Source organism: Pteropus alecto, unplaced genomic scaffold, assembly GCF_000325575.1.
Source record: "Pteropus alecto unplaced genomic scaffold, ASM32557v1 scaffold388, whole genome shotgun sequence".
NCBI lineage: Eukaryota > Metazoa > Chordata > Mammalia > Chiroptera > Pteropodidae > Pteropus > Pteropus alecto.
Genome location: NW_006441398.1, coordinates 662,831 through 685,901, shown reverse-complemented (window position 1 = coordinate 685,901; position 23,071 = coordinate 662,831). Strand labels below are relative to the sequence as shown.

Genomic DNA, 23,071 nt, shown 5'->3' with positions numbered 1-23,071 from the left:
TTTTGTTTTTTTTCCTTTCTCTTTTTCATCGAGAGAACTTCATTTTGCTTTTGCATGCATGCATGTGTGCGTGTGGTTGTGTGTTTTCCCTGAGTCATGTTAATTTTTCCTTATTTAAACTTTGATACAGAGCAATTTATACATTAACGTTATGGATTTGATTTCAGAAGGAAAACACACACACAGTCACTTCATTTTTTAGAAACTGGAAAATATAGCCCTGTGACTATCTAGGGTTGACGTGGCGATATCTGTGAGAATATCAAGCGTGCACCCCCTCTGACCCAGCAATTCCACATCTTGGAATTTATCTTGCAGAAAAAATCTTCACAAGTGCACAAGGAGGTTTGGTCAGATTATTCATCACAGCTTTGCTTGTAATAGAGACAAACTGGAAGCGTTTAGGGGAATATTAAATAAATGATGATGCATCCATTCACAGGAATACTGCACAGCCTTTTAAAAGAGGGAGGTCCAAAAAAAAAAGAGGGAACTCGCATGTGCTGATATGGAAAACAGCCCAGTGTGATGAGGGGCACAGCAAATTCCAGCAATTAGGTATCATGATCCCAGTTTTGTAAAGGGGAAAGGTGATTTTGTATATTTGTTTCTATTCATTCAATAGAATTTATTGAGCACCTACTATGTGTTGGTGGAGACACAGCAGAGAACAAATCAGATAAATTCTTGCTCTACAGGGGCTGACATTTCAGTGAGGGAGGCCAACATCAAGAAGGGAGATAAAATACGTAGTTTGTTTGATGTGAGACACTGCTAAAAACAAACAGGGATGGAGGTATGTTGGCAGGGTTGAGATTTGAGATCAGGTAGCCAGGGAAGATAAGTTTTAGTACAACCTGAAGGAAGTGAAGGAATGAGCCCTGCTCAGATCGGGGGGAAGAGTAACCCAGGCAGAGAGAGCAGCCAGTGCACAGCAAGTGTGTCGGGAAAAATCTGGAAGATAAACACCAAACTGTGAGTGATGGTTATCTCTGAGAAGTAGGGTGCAGTAAGGACTTTTCATGATACATTTAAATGATACATTGTAAATTATAAAAATTGAAAATGGAAGAATACAATAAACACATATTCCTTTATAACTAAAACCATCTGTTGTTTTTTAAAAAAGGGATCTTAAGTGTTGTCCTGGGTGGTGTTTCTCTTTATGGTCAAGGTCCTGAAGAAAGAGTCAGCCAGAAAAGTCAGTGAGTAAAGTCGTATGATGGGAACTCTGAGAATTAAGAGAAAAGAAAAGAAACAAAACCAACAGGGATTTTTTTTTTTTTAATTCAGGTGAGATTCACATAACCTGATTTAACCATTGTAAAATGAACAATTCAGTGTCATTTAGTACATTCAAAATGTGCAACTGCTAATTCTGTCTAATTCCAAAACATCTTTGTCACCCCAAAAGGAAACCCTGTCCCCATTAGCAGTTGCTCTCAGATCCCCACTTCCTTTCTCCAGCTTCTGCAAACACCAGACTGCATTCTGGCTGTATGGATTTGCCTATTCTAGCTAGCCAAAAGGTTAAATCAGCCCAAAAGTCCATTAGTGGATGAGTGGATAAACAAATGATGGTCCATCCGTACAATGGAATATTACTCAGCCATGAAAAGGAATGATATACTGAATACATGCTGCAATGTGGATGGACCTCAAACACATTATGTTGAGTGAAAGAAGCCAGACACAAAAGGTAACCTCTTGTATGATTGTATTTATTTGCAACGTCCAATGCAGATTTGTGAAGTATTTATTTTGAGGCTGATGTTCAGGAAGTAGAGCACATGCATTCACTGTACTTTGCTCTTGGAATTATTTTAGAATTGAGAGAAGGCCTAGCCAGCCATGGTGAGCATGAGTGTTAATACCCTTCAGTGAAGGAAAGAGAGTGAGACTTACATGGCAAAAGAAAAGAAAAGAAACAGGAAAGTTAATAATATTAATAGCAGCAATTGTAATAAAAATATTGATTGCATGATCATAATGAGATGAATCCCATCTTATGCTTTCCTAAGCTTACTGAGTTTTCCAATCATCACAAGAACTAGAGTAAATAATAATAAAACACATTTATTGAGTATGTACTATATGTTGGGCCCTGTTTTAAGTGTATTGTGTTTATCTACTCCTTCCATTCTCACATAGCCTTGTAAGATACGTTCTACTTTTCACATTTTATGGGGAAGTTGAAGCTCAGGAAAGAAAATTTTTGCCTAAGCTCCAAACCATGTTTGATCCCCAAACCCTTTCAACTACTCTGCTCTATGATTTCTCATGTAGGTATTTCCAATTTTCTGTGCAGAAGTATGATCTAGCTGCCCTGGGTAGACTCATCTTTTCAGAAGAAAAGTGTTGAAAATCCTCGGATAATATTAAAAAACAAATGACATGACACATTAAATCTATTTGTGTCAGGTTTTTAATTTTCTCTTCGATTTTCTTGCTGACAAAATGAATGTTTTTTTGTTTTGGTTTGGTTTGGTTTAGTTTTTCTGCTTCTACCCTGTATGTGAAATGTAGGTCTTTACAAATGTCTCAGAGAGTGTTAATATTTGGCGCTGGGTTTGCTTGCCCTGCTCCAGTCTTGCCTAGGATGTGGATACGAAATTAAACGCGGTCCTCTTGTCACTGGCCGTGGTGCTGAAAACATCCCTGGAAGCACCAGAGTTGCCCTTGTTAGTGTGTTGTCACCACTGAACTCAAGCAGATGGGCTGGTTGGTTGGAGAGCTCTTTTCTAGGCTTGATTTTTGGTTGGTACTGTGTGTTGAAGAGTTTGAATCCTGGATTTGAGAACTGCAGGCCCTTCGGATTATTAATAGGACCCACATGATATGGACTTATGAGGGCGTGGACTAGCAAGTGATGGTTGATCGTTACTACGTTAAATTGTGGCAGTTTGTTGGGACTCAGGTGAAGTATAGTCCACTTGGTCTCATCCATATGGTTAAGGCCCAGGTGTACCCCAACTCTAATTTTTAAATAAAGATAAAACCATCCACTTTTTAAATAAGGGCAAGCTGCTGAGTGGCCTGTGGGGACCACCAGCTTAAAAGAGCATGGATCTTAGGGTGAGCCCTAGCTCTTCCAGTACTTCCTTATGACCTTGAGCAATTTATTTAACCTCTCTGAGTCTTGCTTGCAACAGAACCCACCTTGTAAATTTTTTGCTGGGAATTAACTGAAACAATGAGTATAAAGTGCTTGGCACGGTGTCTGCCCAACAAAGCTCTCAACAAATGGCAGCTGTAATTATGGTTGTTACGCCTGTTAATGGCCCCATGGTCGTTGATCATATTGCTGAATTAAATTGTGGCTTGTTTAGCGGAGCAAGGAATACGTTCTTCACCCATACATCTGAGTCCTGGTATCCCCCACTTTTCCTGGTAATTGTGATGAGCATGGAACTAACAGGAAAGGAAGGTCCGTTTGGCTTCTCCTCACAAGCTCAACTGCTTGGTTGACTCAATAAAGTATCTGTTTCCTCAGAAGACACCCACCAGGCAGCCCCATAGTAGAGGCAAGACCTTGATGAGTTAACAAACCTAATTTGATTTTCACACCAACCACAGGGGGTTGGAAATGAGATGGGGATGGGGACACCACAAAAAGGATAAATTACTTGGATATTCTGCAAGGTCCTGCTAAGGGGCTGGAACCATCAGCCATGCTCACTTTGCAAATTGATTTTCCTTGATGTTCTGGATCCCAGGAGCAGCTTCAGTTAGCAGATGCAGCCCTCCTCCCTGGGAAGAATCACTTGGTCGTTTCCAGTGTCATACACAGCCCCTCTCCAGGGCCTCTGTGGGTCCTGATCAGTTTAATTGTGGGGGGAGCTTTGTGCATCTGCACTTGCCTGCAGGGCTGTTCGTTACCCTGCCTTTCACAGGCCATTTTAGGAGCCAGCTTTTCCTCCCATCAGGGATGCTTCTCTCCTTTCATCTGTTCTCCTCCAACCCTTCCTCCCCTTGGCCTCTTCGGCTGGCTGATTATTCTGGATCCCGCTGACACAGGTGCTTTCTCCCCAACCAATCTGGGAACAGGAAGGCTCAGCTCATCTAGCAGAGGCATTGCTCACCGCAGCTGTGAGTTAGAACCCAGGCTTTCTAAATCGGGAGGATCAGGCACAACTTGGGGTTGGGCTGAGAAAGCCTGACTCCCCCTGCCTGGACCGCCTTTGACTTCTGCCTGGGGTGAAGCATCTCTTCCCATGCCAGGAACTCAGTATCCCATCTTTGTCTGTGTGCCAGCCACATCATTGTTCATTTCAAGGAGCTGATTGTGTTCTTAACGTGCCCACAGAGACTTGGCATGAGATGGAGTCGGGGAAGAGGTGCAGAAAGCAGGACCCACCCACCCTTTCTTCCTTGCACAGGTGTTTATTGAGCACCTACTAGATATAACATATGCTCTCGAAGGTGCTGAGGACAAAGCAGTGAACAAACTAGACAAAAATCCTTGCTTGCACAGAGCTTACAGTCTAGGAGGGAAGACAAACAGTGAATGAGATAAAGAAGGAAAATATAGCAGATATTTGTCTGGGGACAAAGACCAAGGGAAAAGCAGGGAAAGGTGGTTGAAGGCCTCACTGAGGTTGCGAACTTTGAGTAAAATCCTAAAGAAAGTGAGGCAGGGAACCATGTGAGTCTCTGGGGAAAGAGCGTCCCAGGAGCAAGAACAGCAGGTGCAAAGGCCGCGGGGCAGGGCACGCCTAGTGTGTTTGGAGAACTTGGAGGGAGGCTAATGTGGCTGCAGCTACAAGAGCAAGGGGAAGAATGGAGAAGACAAGGGCAGGGAGGTGATGGGAGCGGGTCCTGCAGGGCCTTGCTGGCCGCTGGGAGGACCTGGCTTTTGAGTGAAATGGGAGTCATGGGAAGGCTATGAATACTTCCACTTGCATTAAGTCATAATTTTCTTTTCTGCCTATCTGTCTTATTCCAACATTGCTCTTGTTTCATCAAGGTTTAGGGTTTCTTATCAGCCCCTTTGTCTGAGTGGTGGCAGAAGACCAGGACTGCTGAATTCTCCTTCTGGGGTCGGAACATGGAGGAGAAAGCTTGGGAGAGAAAGAGGAGCCCCCACTTCTTTTGGGATGACTCAAAGCCACAATTACCTGGGCTCCTCCTGCCCCTGAAATAGATCTAAGGCAGCACTTGCCAAACTTCAGTGTGCACACAGCTTGCCTGAAGCTCTTGCTAAAATGCAGCTTCTGACTCAGAGGGTCGGCTTGGGGTCTGAGACCCTGAATTTCACTGGATGCTATCGATGCTGCTGGTTCTTGGACCACGAACTGGTTGACAAGAATATGAGGTCATTGTTACAGGTTCCCTTTGGGGGCACATCTGTGGACATTGGCAGGGTCTGTGGGTGCATGGAGAGATGAATTTCATAGCCAGTGTGGCTGTGTCTGACAAGAACTAAGAAGCAGAAATAAGGGAGGAGGAGGCAGCCTTGTTCTGTTTGCTGGTATGCTGACTAAGATTTCATCACTGTACCCAGGGAGCTCTGGGTCTGAAATCCAGGCAACACTGGGCACCTGAAACCCTGGTAATGCAGTCTATAAAAGTGCTGCTCGCTTCTGGCTTTCTGGGATGCTTCCTGGAACCTCAGCTTGAATCTCATGTAAAGGAAGTCACATCCCAGCTGTTTGGGGTCAGGGGTTCAGGGGGCCAGAGGAATGAAAAGGTAGCTTCATGCAGAAGCGAGCAGAGAGCTAGTGGCAGGGAGTGGAAGCAAAATCATCAGATTCAAATCATGACTTCAGAAGCCTCGGCAAGGGGAGGCCAGGGAAGGGCTTGGCGTTGCTTCTCTGTGTACAAATATTGTCTCTTATTTTCCGGGCTGCAGGGTGAGGCAGAATAGAGTATTTGTGCAACAGAGCCCAGCTTTGTTCTCTGTGCTCTAATGACTGTCAGCTCGGAGGCAGGAAGCCAATCAGAGACGATCGGCGGCAAGGCTGGCTTTTGTTGGCTCCCCAAATTGCCCTGAGTCTCAGATTTGCTTTTCAGAGTGTGCATGGAGTGCAACTCAGCTGCTTTCAGCTGGAGGCAAAGGCTGGGGCTGGCGACAAAGAAGGCCTGGTTTTCCTGGCTTATGTAGACTTTTACTCCCAGCTTTTCTGTTTCAGACTCTGTTTTCCCACCTGGAAAGTGGGTATATGCTCCAACTCCTCCTCAAGGGCCCGTAAGATCCCTTGGTTTTGTGGAGCTTCCAAAATGCCAAACTTAGCCCTAGGGCCAAAGAGGAGACTGAAGCCAGTTAAATTGCCAAGGGAGAAAGTTGGGAGGAAGACAGTGGCTTAACATGGCCAAGTTCACCACGACACTCTATTTGATCCTTCTGCACAACAGTGGATTTCACAGGGGACACTTGGTAATGTCTGGAGATCACTTTTGGTTGTCATAAGTTTGGGTAGTTTTGGTTGTCGTAATCGGAGAGGAAGAAGTGCTACTGGAATTCAGTGGAGGCCAGAGATGCCGCTCAACACCCTACAGAGCAGGAGACGGCCCCCATCCCAGAGAATGATCCGGCCCCAGATGTCGGTAGTGCCGAGGTTGGAAAACCTTGCTGCAGAGTAAGAGCATCCTATGGCTTTCTCCCTCTCACTTCAGTTTCTTCACACCTAAACCTCCTTCTCGGAGGTTGCCGTCTCCATTTATCGAGGCTGTTGGATTCGAGTGTGCTTCTACAGATCTGACAGGGGGACAGGGGACACTGTCATGCACCAACTGATCAGCAGATCAGGCTCTAATATGAATTGAGCAGGACAGACCCTTCCCAAGTGCAGACTCTCCAGTGGGACCTTCTGATGACCTCATCAACACGGAGGAGAGTTCCCAGGGTGCGGGGAGGAGCTTGTGAGGAAGGAGATGGACTGCTGCATCTGGGAACTGCCTCTGCCCTCCCTCAGGTCTTGAAAGGTCAGCTACTCAGAAGCCTGCCCTGGCCACCATATTATTTGTTTATTAAGGTGAAATTCGCATAACAGTATTACCCATTTTAATGTAATTAATTCAGTGGCATTTAGTACACCCACCGTGTTGTGCAACTGTCACCTCTGTCTAGTTATAAAACACGAAGTGCTCACTCCCCAGTTCCCCCTCCCCCAGCCCCTGGCAACCACCAGTCTGCTTTCTGTTTCTATGGATGTGGCTGTTCTGGACATTTCACATCAGTGGAATTCATACAATATGAGATCTTTTGTGTCAGGCTTCTTTCACTTAGCATAATGTTTTTGAGAGTCAACTACACTATAGCGTGTAGTAGTACTTCATTTTTTATGGTTGAATAATATTCCATTTTATGGATATACCACATTTTGTTTAACAGTTATTCCTTGATGGACATTTGGGTTGTTTCTACCTTTGGAAATTGTGAATAGTGCTGCTGTGAACATGCCCATTTATTTTGTTCATATACCTAGGATTGGAATTGCTGGATCATATGGTAATTCTATGTTTAATTTTTTCAGGGACCATCAAACTATTTTCCAGAGTAGCTACATTTCATCATTTTACATCTACAGTCAATACACAGCAGTTCTAATTTCTCGCATCCTTGTCAACACCTACTGTTTTCTGTTTTTTAATTCTAGTCATCCTAGGGGGTGTGAAGTTGTATCTCATTGTGATTTTGATTTGCATTTCCCTAATGGCTAATAACATTGAGCATCTTTTCATGTGCTTGTTAGCTATTTGAATATCTTCTTTGGAGAACTATTCAAGCCCTTTGCTAGTTTTTTAAAATTGGTTATTTGTCTTTTTATTGTTGAGTTATAAGTGTTCTTTATATATTCTGGATACTAGACCCTTATCAGACATATAATTTGCAAATATTTTCTCCCATTCTGTGGGTTGTCTTTTCACTTTCTTGATAATGCTCTTTGACACACAGAAGTTTTAAATTTTGACAAAGTCCAATTTATTGGTTTTTTTTTTTTTCTGCTGCTCCTGCTTTTGGTGCCAGTTCTGACCACTGTATTTTAAATTGCAACCCTGACCTCCTTTCCTGCTTTTTTTCTCCATAGCATTCACCATCTTCTAATGTCCTATATAAGGTAGTTGTCTCACTTACTCAGTTCTCTGCCCCGAGGGCAGAGATTTTTGTCTATTTTATTCTCGGCAGTGTCTCCAGGGCCCAGAATAGGGCCTGGCACACAGTAGGTGCTGAATTCATATTTGCCTAACGAATGTTGGAGGTGAGATAGAGGAAGAATGTCCACATTTTCTTCAAAAAGTCATCTGCCAGGATTTTAGGGCAGTGAAATTACTCTGTACGAGACTGTGATGGCGGATACGTGTCGCTATAATTTGCTCAAACCCATGGACCGCATAACACCAAGAGTGAACTCTGTCGTAAACTATGGACTTTGAGTTATTATGATGTGTCGATGTAGGATCGTTGATTGTAACAAATGCATCAGTCTGGGGCGGGGGATGTTGATAGTGGGGGAGGCTGTGAATGTGGGGGGGCGCAGGGGACACATGGGAAATCTCTGTACCTTCCACTCGGTTTTGCTGTGAACCTAAAGAAGCTGGAAAGATTTTCCTTAATTCGCTGATACTCCCTTTGAATATATGATTTTAGCCACCATCATAGCAAACTGCATCGTCCTCGCCCTGGAGCAGCACCTACCTGATGATGACAAGACCCCCATGTCTGAACGATTGGTGAGTGATGTCTCTCTTGGGGGTTTCTCCTCCACTCTTGTGGCAAACTGATGTGGCAGTGGGGGCAGAGGGCAGAGGGGGCTCTCAGTGTTGGAGCCAAGAGGTGGATGGTGGGCCCCTGGCTCAGGAAGCCTTACTTCCATAAACACAAATAATCTAGGAGAGAGATGCCCTCATTGCCACCCCCTGCCCCAGTTACCCTGCATCAGACCTGGTATCACCTGTAGGGAGGAATGGGTGAGAATGTTCACATTGTCCATTCAAACCAAAATTCTTGTGAAATATTTGGACTATACACCAAAATATAGAGAACAGTACAATAAATCCACCATCCAGTTCAACAGTTGTCAAGGTTTTCCCTCATTCATATTTTCTGTCCCTTTTTATTTCCTTGATTTTTCTTTCTTGGCCAAAGTATTTTAAGGCAAATCCCAGACAACATGTCACTTCATGGCTGTGTACCTAAGTCTGCACTGCTAAAAATATGGGCATTTTCTTAAGTCACCACAGTGATGTGTTCACACCCAACACAATTAACAGTGGTTCTTTGGGATCATCCGAGATCCGGCCAGTAACCACATTTCCGTGATCGTCTCGGAAATGACATTTTACAATTGCTTTGTTTGAATCAAGATCCAAATATGGTCTAGATTTTGTTATGTTGCTTAAGACTTCTAATCTCAAGCAATATATTCCCTCTTGCCAGCTATAAGGAGTGTCCCACACTCTGCTTTTTGCCTGGTGGCTTGCTTATGATGTCATTTAGCTCATTTCTCCATCCCCATGTTTCCTATACATGGATGTCAGCTCTGGAGGACAAAGTCCTTGTTCTAAGGTGCTCATTTGGTAAAACGCTGCAGAGCTGAAAACTAGCGTTAAGATCCTTCTCCATTCCCCAGCTCTCCGGGTCCCCCTCCCTGACATTCTGACAGTGCAATGGAGGACACTTCTCTCCTTATTGTCACTTTTTTTGAAAGAGCTGTAATAGCTCCAGGGTAGAGAGAAGGGGAGGTAAGAATCCATTTGTTCCTAATCCATGCAGTATTGATGGTCTCAAGATTTTTAAATTTTAGTAGTTATGCACTATAATGTATATTCTAAAAAATAGACCTAGCCTAGCAAAACTATGATTGCAAGACTTTTTATTTGTTTGTTTTTGCATGCAGTGAAGCTAAGTGAAAAGAGTCAACTGAAGAAAGTAAGCAAATAGTACCATGGCAAGCTGATATAGAAAGCAAACGAAGTTGCAGAATGCAAATGATTGACGCTTGAGAAACGTCATACCAGTTGGGAAAACTTCCCTGTAGGGGCTCTGATGGAGTGGAGCTTATAGCTTAATTTCACATACTATAGACTATCAGCTGGAAGCCAGAACCAGCAAGAGGGCCGGCAACGGGCTCGGGGCGGAGGCACTGGCCATTTGCTAGCTGGTACAGAAGTATTATTCTACTCTTTTAGCAACCTGAACAACTGTGCTGATGCATACCAGCTGAGAACCATCACAAGTGTCAGGTTTGAGAGTGAGGTCGATGCACAGGGTCCAACCTCAAAGGCCTTGAGTGACAAGTAAACAGACTAAACCAGCGCTTTCTGGTAGAATTTCCTGCAGTAGTGATATTGTTCTCCGTCTGCGCTGTCCAATATGGAAGCCACTGGAAAGGTGGCTAGTGTGCTGCAGAAATGAACCATTTATTTTATTTTCTTCATATTTGTTTAAACTTATTTAATTTTAACAGCCACACGTGACCAGTGGCTGCTGTATTGGACAGCGTGGAGTCCAAACAGTCAAACAGTTTTACTTGGCCGAGAGGTATGTTAAGTTCGCCAAAAGAATAGGGGGTGTCTTCTCCATGCATCTGTTTCTCTTGCAAAAACCTTCAGTTAAGAGAACTCTGGGAAGGATTCAGTGAGCGCTGGAGGGTTGGGAGAGGCAAGGGGAGGTGGGCACAGATTTCCAGGTGGGCTGGTGCTCTGATCCTGCCAAAGACCATGACCTTACCCTCTGTCCCTTCTAGGATGACACAGAACCGTACTTCATTGGAATTTTTTGTTTTGAGGCTGGCATTAAAATCATCGCCCTCGGGTTTGCCTTCCACAAAGGCTCTTACTTGAGGAATGGTTGGAACGTGATGGACTTCGTTGTGGTGCTAACAGGGTAAGTGGAGTGTGCTGTGCTACTTAGAATTATCTTGAATTATGAGGACTTTGTAATGGTTGGTGTGGTCCAGGCTGGGCTCAGGAAGGCTGAGCCCCATGTTCTTCTGCTGTCTTCCACCCCACCTCCAAATCTCAGCTGCATGTTACGGCAGATACTTTCTGTTACAATTAGAATAATAGCTTATTAGAGTCGACTGCTTCCAAAGTGCTTTATGGGCATCCTTTCATTTAATCTTCACAATAACCCAATGAATTAGGAAATATTAATATTCCCATGTAACCACAGAAAGGGAACTTGCCTCAGATCACCCAGCTAGTAAGTGATGGAGCTGGGATTTAAAGCTAAGATCTCATGATTCCAGAAATTGTTTTTAACTATTGTGCATGTGTCGACCTTTTGCTTTGCTTAGGGATGTCTTGCCCTTATTTTAAGTTAGTAAATGTTTGTTGAGGACTTTTGGGTACAAGGGATTGTGGTAGGACTGTGGAGAAAACCAACTAGATAAGGTACAGTCACTGCCTTTGAGGAGTTTTCAAATCTGTATACAATGCACCTTAGTTGAAAGGTGGATGTGTATACACTTTCCATCAAGGACCCAGCATAAGGTAACACTAGCTGCTATAACAAAAAATCCAAAACTAGGTAATGACTTAAACAGAACAGAAATTTATCACACATTAAAAGTCCAAAATGGCTGTTCCTTGTTGTCAGGCTTCTCTCCTCCAACAGTGATTGAGGGGCTCGGGCCCTTGCTACATTGTGGTTCCTCATTATTGACCCATAGCTTCCAAGAACTCTGTGCTTGTCTACATCAAACCATGGAAGAGAAACGGGCATGGAAGGTGATACTTGAGAGATTGTATGAGCCTGGCTGGAACCTGGCACATATTCCAGTCATATGCCTTGGCTAGAAGTCAGTCACATGTCCACACATGACTGCAAGGGAAGTTGGGGAATGTGAGACTGCACAGATAGGAAGGGAAATGGATTTGGTGAACGGCCAGCCAACAGACCCCAAAGCCCTTTATCAGCTCCCAGTACGGACATTAACGTTTTGTGTTGATTTCTGGCTCCTCTGCCCACCCCCTCTTCTCCCTTGAGCTAAGTCTGGCTCTTCTCTTGCAAGGCCTCTCTTTGTGGGAGGCCTTCCTTGTAGTTCTTCCTCTATGAGTTCACAGTTCTCCTCTAGGCTCTGTTGGTGCTTCAGATCTTGTCTCTTTTGGCAGATATCATGAGTCTTAGCACCCATGCTGTGTTGGCTAGGCTCACACAGGTCAGGTTTTGAACACGTATGTTGCTCAGTGCAGTGTTGCTTCTCACAGCAGGAGCTATGTCGTATGAGGCTGTTTCAGCAGAGGCAGTCAGATGTGAGAGGTCTGTCGTGAGGGCTCTGGGCCAGCTCTAGCAAGCTGGGTGTTCCCTGAGGGACCTGTGTTGCTGTGCCCATAGTCCTGTGACTTGGGACCTTGGCAGGTTCCAGAGACTTGTCATCATGGTGGGTGCTTTTCTCTTAGCTTGCTAGGAAACTCGTCTGTGAAATAGCCCAATGGCTGACTCTGTTGTTAAAAATGTAAAATAAAATTAATCAGACATTCAAAAAGAAGTAGAGGATAATATGCCAAATACCTATGTGTGTAAATATTTATTCGATGACTATTTAGTGTACACCTACTGTGCACCAGGCCGTGGGACACAGCAGTGAATAAAACAGACAAAACTCTCTCTTCTTGCGGAACTGATATTCCAGTGGTGAAGAAAGACGGACTGACTGAATGAACGAGCGAATGAAATATCTAGTGTGTTAGGTGGTGTTGAGGGCCACAGAGAAATAAATCAGGGAAGGGGCAGGAGGGCTGGGAGCCAGAGACTTCATTGGAAAGGTGATACTATGAATGAAACCTTGAAGGAAATGAGTGAATGAGCCATGAGGGTAGTTGAAGGAGGAGAGAACAAGGCAGAGGGAACAGCAAGTGCAAAGGCCCTGAGGCTGGACCGTGTTTGATGAACAGTGGAGGCCAGAGTGGCTGGAGCACAGCGAGAGAAGGAAAGAGTAGAGGAGGTGAAGGCAGGAGGGAGGTGATGGAGCAACTTGCCATCAAAGTGAACCTTTCCAATACAGTGTAAGTCCCTGTGTTCCCTATTCTGGCCCCATTCCTTTCTCTTTCCCATCTAGAAGTACTTCCCTGAGTTTTGCTTATTATTTCCATTTATGCATTTACGGTTTTATTTTATATATATTATATGTCTACACACATATAAATGGTACTGTTTTGCATGCTTTAAGTTTCCCTCTAAGTGTTTTTTTCTACACCCTGCCTCTTGCACTCAACATGAGGTTAATCTGATTGACAAGAGTCGATCTCGTTCACCCATTTTCACTGCTACATAGTATTCTGTGGTATAAATATTCTACCAGGTTTTTATCCACTGAGGTTATTTTCCAGCTTTGGGCTATTTTGAACCAAGCCGTCCCTTCGTTCCTTAGAGTGGATTTCTCTAGGGTATATACCCAGGGTGGAATTGCTGAGTCGTGTACCATACACATCCTCAGCTTCACTAAATATTGCCAAATTGCTCTGCAAAGTGGTTGTGCCAATTTATGTTCCCTGGGGGCTGGCTCGACCTTGCTGGCAGTAAGGAGCCTTAAAAACCCCTGGTGTTTTATAACATGGTTCTTGAAACACCTATAGAAGCTCAAATACCTTCGATCACACATTCAGTCTCACTAAGTGATCAGTATGTTGAACGGTGCCTACTCGATGGGTCAGTTGGCCACTTACATGTTTGTATCTGCTCCTTGGTTATAATAAGGTGGTCTTTTTTTCTGGTTTCCTGACATCTGATGAGCCTCTAGAGGAGAAATTCTTAACCTGGGGCAGCTAGATCCTAAGGACGGAAGCTCATAGTTGCATCCACAAATTCTCTAAAATGGCATACGAAATTTGCGTGTGCATATATATTTTTCTGGTATGTAGTTTTCAGAAAGTCCTGGACCTATAGCTACAAGGAGTCACTATTGTAGGTTTCTATTCCTTTCTTACTCCTGTCTCCTTTTCCTTCTTTTTTTCCGGCATTCTTTTCTCTAGCTTTTCTCACTTCTCCAGTAAGCACCCATCCTTCCTTATTGTCCAGTGAGTCTGTCTCCTTCACAATTATTACTTTAAATCCCAAGAGGCTGTTTAGTCTCCTGTTGGCTTATAAGTTGGGAATAGGAAGAGGAGGTGAAAAACTGCAAGCTTAGCCTTCCGCTCAATGTCGATGTTGGGGAAATGCAGAAACTCTTCATTTCATGTTCCAGGCGGAGAGGGGACTTGAATGTCTTAATTGACATTGAGACAAAGGTGACTTTAATGAGCACTTTCCGATTAACTCATTTCTAAGCTGACCGCAGCATTAACACACCATTCATTTTTCATGGATGACCAAGGTTTCTGCCACCGCCGTGTGTGAAGTTTGGCGAACAGATCTTACCCGTAGATTTTTTTGTTTGTTCTGCGTAGCTCAGGGCCTCAGGGAAATTCTGACTGTCATTTTATCAAGCCCCTTTAAATCATACTTTCATTGTATTTGAAAGACTGATCATCAAACTGAAAATGTGTAAGAGGAAGATTTGAGAAGCTTGTCTATATGTCTCAGATATCAGAGCTTTTACTCTAATGCTTAAATACATAAAAACATCTAAGAGTTCAAATAGTGCAACTGTGCAAGTTAAGAAAAGAGACCGAACATGGCCAGGGTAGGAGCGAAGACAGTTGTTTTGTATCCACAGGCTCAGCAGCATACCTGCTCGGTAAAATACATGGTTGCTAAACTGGAAAATGGTAACACTTCTGATAATAGAGTGTTCTAGGAAGTTCACCAAGCTGTTTAAAAAGGTAGGGACCATTGCACTAATAGAGATAGTCAAACATTCCAGGAGTCTATGACAGATGCCCTGACATCAGCTAAGGCAGGGGACCGATGACCCCCGGTTTGGGGGGCAGTGGGAGTGGCATAGATGATAAATGCCACCCCTCAGGTTATGGCATCAGAACTTGCCTTCTCTTCCTTCCTCCTGCCCCCCAAGTACCCAGCTTGTGACCCCTTTCCAGAGAAATAGGAAGGGAGCCTCAGAGAGTAATCCCAGTAACCTCTTTTTTCTTATACAGTTGAACTGAGGTCCAGAGGGGTCCAAATGACTTGATCAGAGTCACACACCTCTCAGGCTCTCTTCCGGGTTGATTAATTGGTCAAACTCATGTAGTCACTCCTCAGCCTTCTCCCCCTTCTTTCACCTGCCGTGCAGCTGTCCTGAGTAGCCTGCAAACATAAACAGCATTCTAAACAGAATAACAACAAAGCACAACCAGCCTTCTAACTCACAAGACCAGCTAACAGCTCCTATAAATACCAACTGCATTTCATTTTAATGTCTCTCTGTATTAATTTCTCCCCTGGTGGATCAGGGACCCTTGATTCCAGAAGGGTTCCCCACTGTGGCACAAATGCTTTTTATCACTAAGAGTGTTTTATCATCGAGAGAACATCGATCTTTTTATTGTTCTGAGCGTTTGGTTGTCATGGCATTTGCTGAACCATGTTCCATCAGGAACCGCCCCACTTCCTAGCAGCAGGAGCTGGTTTCTCCTCTTGTAACAGCAGTGACAGTGGTGATAATGATGTTGGCTGCCGTGGTTGTTACTCTCATCATTTATTGAGCACTTACTGTGTGCCAGCACTATATTAACAATTTTAGGTGCATTATCAGTTTCATGAGCCTTTTCTAGAGAGAAGTCTGAGGCTCAAAGAGGTCAAGCTGCTTGCGAGGGGCCCCAAAACTAGTAAAGGATAGATTTGGATCTTAATTACTCTACTAGAACACTGTCCTAAAACTAGGATAACCCCGGGCCTGGGTTAGGTTCAGACAAAGAGCTATATTCAGTTCAATATCCTTTTGAACATAATGCTTCTTATAATAACTGTGGTAACATTGTCAAACTAGAACTTACAGGGCATTTATAACATGCTATACCATATATGTATACATGCTCGATTAGTTCTTACAACCCTCTGAGTTCAGTACATTATCATCCCCATTTCACAGATGAAGAAAGTGAGGCTCAAAAGAAGTTGAATAACTCACCCAAGATCACCCACCTCACAAATAGTAGATCCAAGATTCGAACTCAGGCGGGTCTGGATTCAGAATTCATTTTCTTGAGTTCTACACAGTTTTCTTAAAGTCACGTTTTCCAGGGAAGTCAGAGGGGAATTCTTCCTTTTCTCTCCAGTCTTGGGCTCCACCGTAGCAGGAAAAAGTGGGCAAAAGAGCTTTCCAGAAACGAGAGGTTGACAGAGCCCAATGATTAAGAACTGGGTTTCAGAATGAGAGAGTGTTCTGTCAGTATGAGTTAATCTCTCTGAACCTCAATTTTCTCACCTGGAAAAATGGAGTCATGATTGCATCTACTTCCTCTGGCTGTGGTAGGGGTTAGAAGGCCATATATGTGGTAGATACTGTAAACTGAGCCCCTGGACTCTCTGCGTGCTTCATAAGTGGGAGTTGGTAAACTGAAGGGAACATCAAAACAAATTCCTTTGGGGGGGGGTGTGGTTGATGCTGCAATACCCCACTCAATATTCTTCCAGCCCATCTCTGAGTTACCTGCAGCTGCGATGGGCAGTTCTCACACAAGCTAACCTCTGCACCTCCAACACTCTCATCTTTGTGCATCACTGTTGGAGGGTCTTCTCCAGCATGGCAGGAGCTTGTTCAGACAACGTGACAGATACTTAACACCCCCAGAAGCAGCTCCTAACTAATGAGCAAAGGAGTCAGTGTATAAATACCTTGGGCTTCCTGATCGCTCAATAGAAAACTCAGAGGTGTGTTTTGCAACTTCTCAAAGGGTTCTCTGCAGGATTGAATCCCAGTTGCTCGCAGTGAAACCCATTCATTCCTGCACCCTTTACCAACTTCTGGTTTATCCCTTGTAATTCCATGGATCACCTCCCGAAGGTCCTTGTCTTCGTGGATCTGCTCGCAGAGACTCCCAAACTAAGTCAAGGAGCAGTAATTGAAAGCCTAGCGGGTTAGATGTTTCAGCACCCTGGACAGCACACAGCACACTTTATTGGATAAAGGAGTCCTTTCTCCCTCCGCGCCCCGCACTGGAGTGGGGAGGGACTGTGTGAGGGCCAGATGGCCAGGTGAATTTTTTTTTCCCCTGTACTGAGCTTTTTGGCCATTTTCCCTGTGTGGCTGGACAAGACCTTACCATCCAACTCTCCACAGGTTCGGGGGCTGATTGAGGTCTTGTCCTCTTGAATTGCTATGACAAACTCCAGCCTGCCTCCAGAGGGGCATCTGGCCACTGCCTCTACATTTTGCAGGGCTAATGACTTTTCTCTTCTTGCCAGGGCAGGGAGGTGGCTGCCTGGAGGGCAGAGGAACTCTCAGCAGAACGGGGGAAGTAAGTGGGTGCCTGGGGCCAAGGCAGAGGCTGCCAAGTGAGAGACACTGTGCTTTGCTTTGTGCAGGGAGGAGCTACAGGACCTGGAGATGCCGTGTTGTGGCAGAGCTCTCCAGAGAGGACCTGGGCCTGACCCAGAAGTGAAAAGCCACTGCTTTCGGTAGGGTTGTATAGTAGAGTGCTAAAGCTGAGACTTGGAAGGTGGGGTGATCCTACGAAAATGAAAGCCCCTCCATTCTTGACCTCTCTGGCTATAACGAGCCCCTTGGTGATCTCATCCAGTCTCAAAGGTTTAAATACCTTCTATGCTGACATCTCCCAAACTTAACATCTCCAACCTGGAGCTCTCTCAAAGTCCCCACTTAGGGAGGAATTCATAGGCATCTCACATTCAAGATGTCCAAAACTGAACTCCTGAGTACCTTCCTAATATTTTCTCTTCCTGTCTTCTCATATCATTGGATGGCAGCTCCATTCTGCCAGAGGCTGTGGCCAAAAACCTTGACACCTCCTCCCTCTCACAAACAGCCCACAGCCAATCTTTCTGCAAATTCCATAGGTTCTTTCTTTAATATACATACAGGATCTCACTGTATCTCCCGTCTCCACTGCCACCACCTGCAGCTGAGCCATCAGCATTGCTCGGCTGGGTTGTTGAAGCAGCCTCCGTCCAGGTCTCTCTGCTTCTGCCCTCCTCCTCAACAGCCTGTTATCAACACAAGCGGCCAGAAGGATCCTTTTAACATAAATTAGATCAGATCACTTTTCAACTCATATCCCTCCCATGGTTCCCATCTCACTTCGTGCAAAAGCCAGAGTCCTCACTGTGACCCGCAAGGACCTGAATGACCTGCCCTCATCCCTTTCCACTCTCGTCACCCCCTACCTTCTTCCTCATTCATTCTGCTTCAGCTGCACTGGACTTCTCACTATACCTTGAACACTTCAGGCAAGTTTTCACCTCGGGGCCTTTGCCCTTGCTGTTCCCTCTGCCTGGTATGCCTTTCTGCTCGATCTATTCCCTCATCTTCAAGACTTTACTCCCCTAGGTCAGCTCCACGAGAGCAGGAATTTGGTCTCTTCTGCTCATGGTTGTATTCTCCAGTAACTAGAATAGTGCTTGGCAAACAACAGATGCTCAATAAATGTTTTCCACTGAGTAAATCAATGGTACCTAGGACCTGCCAACATTGAGGTCAGTTTTACTGTAAAATAAACTGCTTCTCGAGGCAGAGAGGTCCCTGCCTGAGGGCCCATGTCAGTCAGCTGGTCTCGATGAGATGGTGCAGTAGAAGTGTTGACTTGACCATTACATGTACTGTGGCTACAATATGCCTGGCCATAATCATGGTCCCACCATTATGGTCTGTCTTAAGTGTTGTAGCTCTAAATGGACTACAGCTCCTTAGGAGTCAGCTTTGTTAGCTACTTTGGCATTAATAAGGTGGCACAGATATGTACAGGTTTGTGTGGAAGGAGTATCTGAGCAGGAGTGTATCTCAGGCCTGCTGTGTATGGCTGTGTATGGTTGTGCAGGTTGCACACTGAACCAGGCAGCTGGAGTATATTTCTTAAGTGTGTAATTCACCTATTTTTAAACCTCTTTTGGAGACATCATAGGCTAAAGAGTACCAAATTCTTTACTCCCAAGAGCCCCTTCATTCCTAAGAAGCTTTGATTTTAGGAGTCAAGGGTTTTTTGTTTGGTTGGTTGGTTTGGTAGGGGGTGTTTGTTTTTTCGTTTTTAGGGGGTTTTGGGTACTGAAGAGGCACAGGCCATGGTTGTTTTATTTTCACAGGCACATTCGAAGGCCGCCACAGAATTTCATGACACAAGACTCTCTAGTTAAGTTCTTTACTTTGGATATGGGTTCAAATCCCGATTCTACCACTCTGAAGATGTGTGACTTTTGGGCAAATGTTTTAGTGTCCCTAGTTCTTATTTTACTCATCTGTTAAATGAAGCTCATATTAGTATTAACCTCACTAGGTTGAGGTGATGATTAGATAGGGTATTTCTTAGTACATAGTAGGGTCTCAATAAAATATAGTCAAAAGGAGAGGGGAAAGGGGGAGGGAGGGGAGAAAGGGAGAGAATTCTTGACTGTGATAGACTAAGTCATAGAATCAAGATGATTTGGGATGATAATGGAAATAAGGAAAAGATGGATTTAAGGGCCGTTTCACCAGAAAAAAAGAACATTCCCGAACATGACAATCGACTGTTGACTGGTATATGGTGGTGCCCTTGCAGGGGCACAGGGTGTTCTAGTGAGAACTTGTTTCGATCCTTCAAGGTTCCTGCATGATGTCGAAGAGGAAATGTTTAGTGGGCAGATGTACGAACAGTGAAGCTTGACTGGCCTGTGCAGGTTTCAGAGAGTTTGATTAAAGCTGGAAAGTGACTGAGCCCTGTGGGCCTGATGCTGAGACAGACAGGAACTCGGGGTGAGAGAAGCACCTGCGCTTGGGGACCAGAGGAAGGAAGAGGAGGAGGGAAGGAAATGGGAGATGTGGACAGGTAGATAGGAAGAGAGGCAAGTGCAGTCAGCTCTGTCCATGGCAGCAGAAGAGAGAAGAAACCCTCTGGGGCTTTGGGGCTTTGTAATGAAGAAGAAAAGAAGGTTGTACTTGGGGCTGTGAAAAGAAAGCAGTAAGCTTGACCCTCCTGTTTGGAAAGTTTGGCAAAGAAAGGAAAGAGGAGACATCTGGCAGTTTCTACCATCTGTACCAGAGGTGTAATGGGTTAGGTGGTCCCATTTGGGGAATAGCTTGATTTCCTGGGTCTTCTTCTTCTCCTTTACAGAAATCTTTTTCAGAAGAGTGAGGTGATGGGCATGTTTAGAAACATGATGAAAATGGGCATCATACATTATTATGTATCTCTCCATAAATAAATTCCTGGTTACATCATACTGAAACATCTGGACAGATCCTCATGGAACGTGGAGGGTACACTTGGGACGGTTTTACTCAGTAGAGGCAAGAAATTCAGTTGAGAAGCTCTGTCTCGTAGAGGTGGGATATGACCCAGCAGGAAAGCAGAAGTTGAGGTATGACTCTGGGTGATCTCTTCTTGGGAGTGACATGTCTGATGTATTATGGTTTCAGATATGAAGCCTACTTTGACAGGTACTCATGTAGAGCCTTCAAGTTGCAACACTGCTCTGGAACCTGGCTGCTCCTTGTGTGGGCGGCTCTAGATGAGAGGGCAGCCGGGGTACACACATGGAGTTTAAGACTGTGGGTTTTGGAGTTTGAACAGACTCAAAACCCAGCTCCACCATTTCCAAGCTGTATGACCTTGGACGAGTGACTGTACCTCCCTGAATCTTTGTTCCTCATTTGGAAACCAGGAATAACACTCCTCTTGTGGAGTTGTTTTAAAGATTAATGAGTTAATAATGACGTGTAGAGGGTTAGGTTCATGGATGGTATTTACCGATGCCTGGTTTGAAGAAAGAGGGAGAGGTGTGGTGCTTCTTTGGGCCTCAGTTTCCTCATCTGTGAAATGGGAATAATAATTCTACCTAGTCAAAAGGTAGGATTCAGTGAGGTAATACCTGTAAAGCTCTTAGAAATTGGCACAGAATAAGTGTTCAGTGATATTAGCTATTACAAGACTAATAACTATAATTATAATGATGATAATAATTATTACTACTTCTTCAGGCCCAGTTCCATAGACCAGTTAGTTAAGTATAGAGAACATTGGCTCTTCATAGTTAGGGACCCAATTTGGGGAGACTCCCGCCTTTGTATGTCACTGCTGGATCCTAGGACCCCAGTTCACTCACAGTTTGAAGGTTGCATGGGGGAGGGGGTTCTCCCTCCCTCCACCCCTTGGCAGTTAAGGCATGTGGTTGAAATTCAAACAGTCACATGCTTCCCCACTCAGGAATGTGAAAACAGAGTAAGTGATTCAAAGATGAAGGGATGGTTCCGGATTCCTTCGTGGCAGCCTGCTGCAGTGACAGTCGGTGTGGCCGCATTGCCCCTGCCCGTTGTCCAAGCCCCCTCCTCTGGCCTCCTGTTGATTAACTGAGCTTTCTAAAAATCTCCTTTATGCCTAAAACAGCCAGTCAGGTTCTAGTTTTTGCAACCCAGAATCCAAACTGACCCTGAGACAAAGATTTGAGGGCCAGTAATTTGGAGACCCCAGGAAACGTAGATTGTGGAATACAGGACTAAGATAGGGAAGGGAAGGCAGCTGGTAAAGGTTGCGTCAGCAAATGAGCTAGTGCTGTAGGCAACCAGCACTTGCTTAATCTCTCTGGAGAACTTTGGGAGCCAAGCAGAACACGCCCCTCAGAGTTAGCCCCGCTAAGGTGTGAGGGAGCTAGGACAGGGGATCCTTCTGGAGCATGAGCTCTCTGGCTCTCCCAGCTTGTTGCCCTGCGTTCAGGCTGAGCATGCTTCTGTGGCCAGAATGTCATAGATGCTTGTAGTGAGCGATGCGGGACACAGGCCCAGCATCCACAGCATTGGCCTTTCAGGCTACACTTACCTCAATCTACCATGAATTGTTGCTCAACTGCTTAGGTTCCCGGTGAAGCATTTTGAGAATCAGTTCATCTCTAGGCATCAGCCATGAGAAGGAAATAAAGCTCATGCTGTTTGCCCCAAATGGGAAGTGATAACAGCTGCTGGAAAGAATAAATGAGGAGCAGCTGAAAGCCAGACCTTGGACCTTTGGGGAATTTGGGCTCCGCTGATATTCTGGAAACAAAGAACTCTCTCCTTCCTGGCCTGGTGGGTCATAGGATTTCTTTGAGGAGAACGGCAGAGGTCAGAGCAAATCAAAGGCATGTGGAAATTTGAAACAGAAAAGCCAAACAGGATCCAGATGGATTCTAGGACCCGGGATTGGGGATGAGTTAGCAACATTTTTTATTGTCTGTGGCTGGTGACGATGAGTAGAATTTGTTCCAGAAAGGGAGAAATGAGCAAATCGGGCTTCTCCCCGTGTGAAATGAGAATTTCATCAACGGGGTAGCCCCTCCACTGAGTATAACACAGCAACCTGTTATGTTCATGCCTGAAAAAGAGGAGAAATGTGGTTTCTGAAGTCCCGTTGTAGAGTCTTGTGTGGCCTGGGAATGGGGGAATGTTTGAAGCATGTATTAGGAGTGCCTAGGGTGGTGAGAGACAAAATCCAACTCGTGGTGGCTTAAACAAACAGGAGCTAATCTTTCTCATGTTACAAAAAGTCTGGGGTGGGTACTGGCTGGCATTGGCTGGCATCTCTTATTCTTTCGGCCTTTATCTCATGGTTGCAAAATAGTTGCTGGAGCTCCTAGCATCATGTCCACATTCAAGGCAGAAAAAAGCAGGGATGAGATGACTCCATCCAGCTCTACCAAGTTTTGTATCAGGCAAAGCGAAACCTTTCCCAAAAACCATCCATCGAGCTTCTACATCTCATGGCCAGAAATATGTCACAAGGCTACCTCCAGCTCCAGGAGAGCCTGAGAAAGTATTTAACTTTTCTTTCTTTCTTTTTTAAATAAATTTATTATTTTTTTTATGGTGACATTGGTTAATGAAATCCCATAAATTTCAGCTGTACATTTTAACAGTAAGGAATATATATATTTACATTATGTGTTCACCTCTCATAGTTAGATTTATTTCTGTCACCCCATATTTGACCCCTTTTGACCCTATGTACCCCCTCCCTTCCCCCTCCCTAGTATATAACTTCTCTAACCATTCTAGAAACTGTTCTAACTTTTGATTTTCTATACGGTTAGAGGGTAAATTTAAAGTCAGAACATTTTATTTTAAAA

General features: G+C 44.6%; 1 protein-coding gene across 1 annotated transcript in view; it reads left to right on the top strand.

Annotated features, from left to right (window-relative positions):
• Nucleotides 1–23,071, top strand: part of CACNA1A (calcium voltage-gated channel subunit alpha1 A) — a 202,758-nt gene that overhangs the window by 27,849 nt on the left and 151,838 nt on the right. The window contains exons 2-3 of the mRNA XM_006918781.1: nucleotides 8,568–8,673; nucleotides 10,689–10,828. Of these exons, the coding sequence (XP_006918843.1) occupies nucleotides 8,568–8,673; nucleotides 10,689–10,828 (246 nt within the window). The remainder of the gene's footprint in view (nucleotides 1–8,567; nucleotides 8,674–10,688; nucleotides 10,829–23,071) is intronic.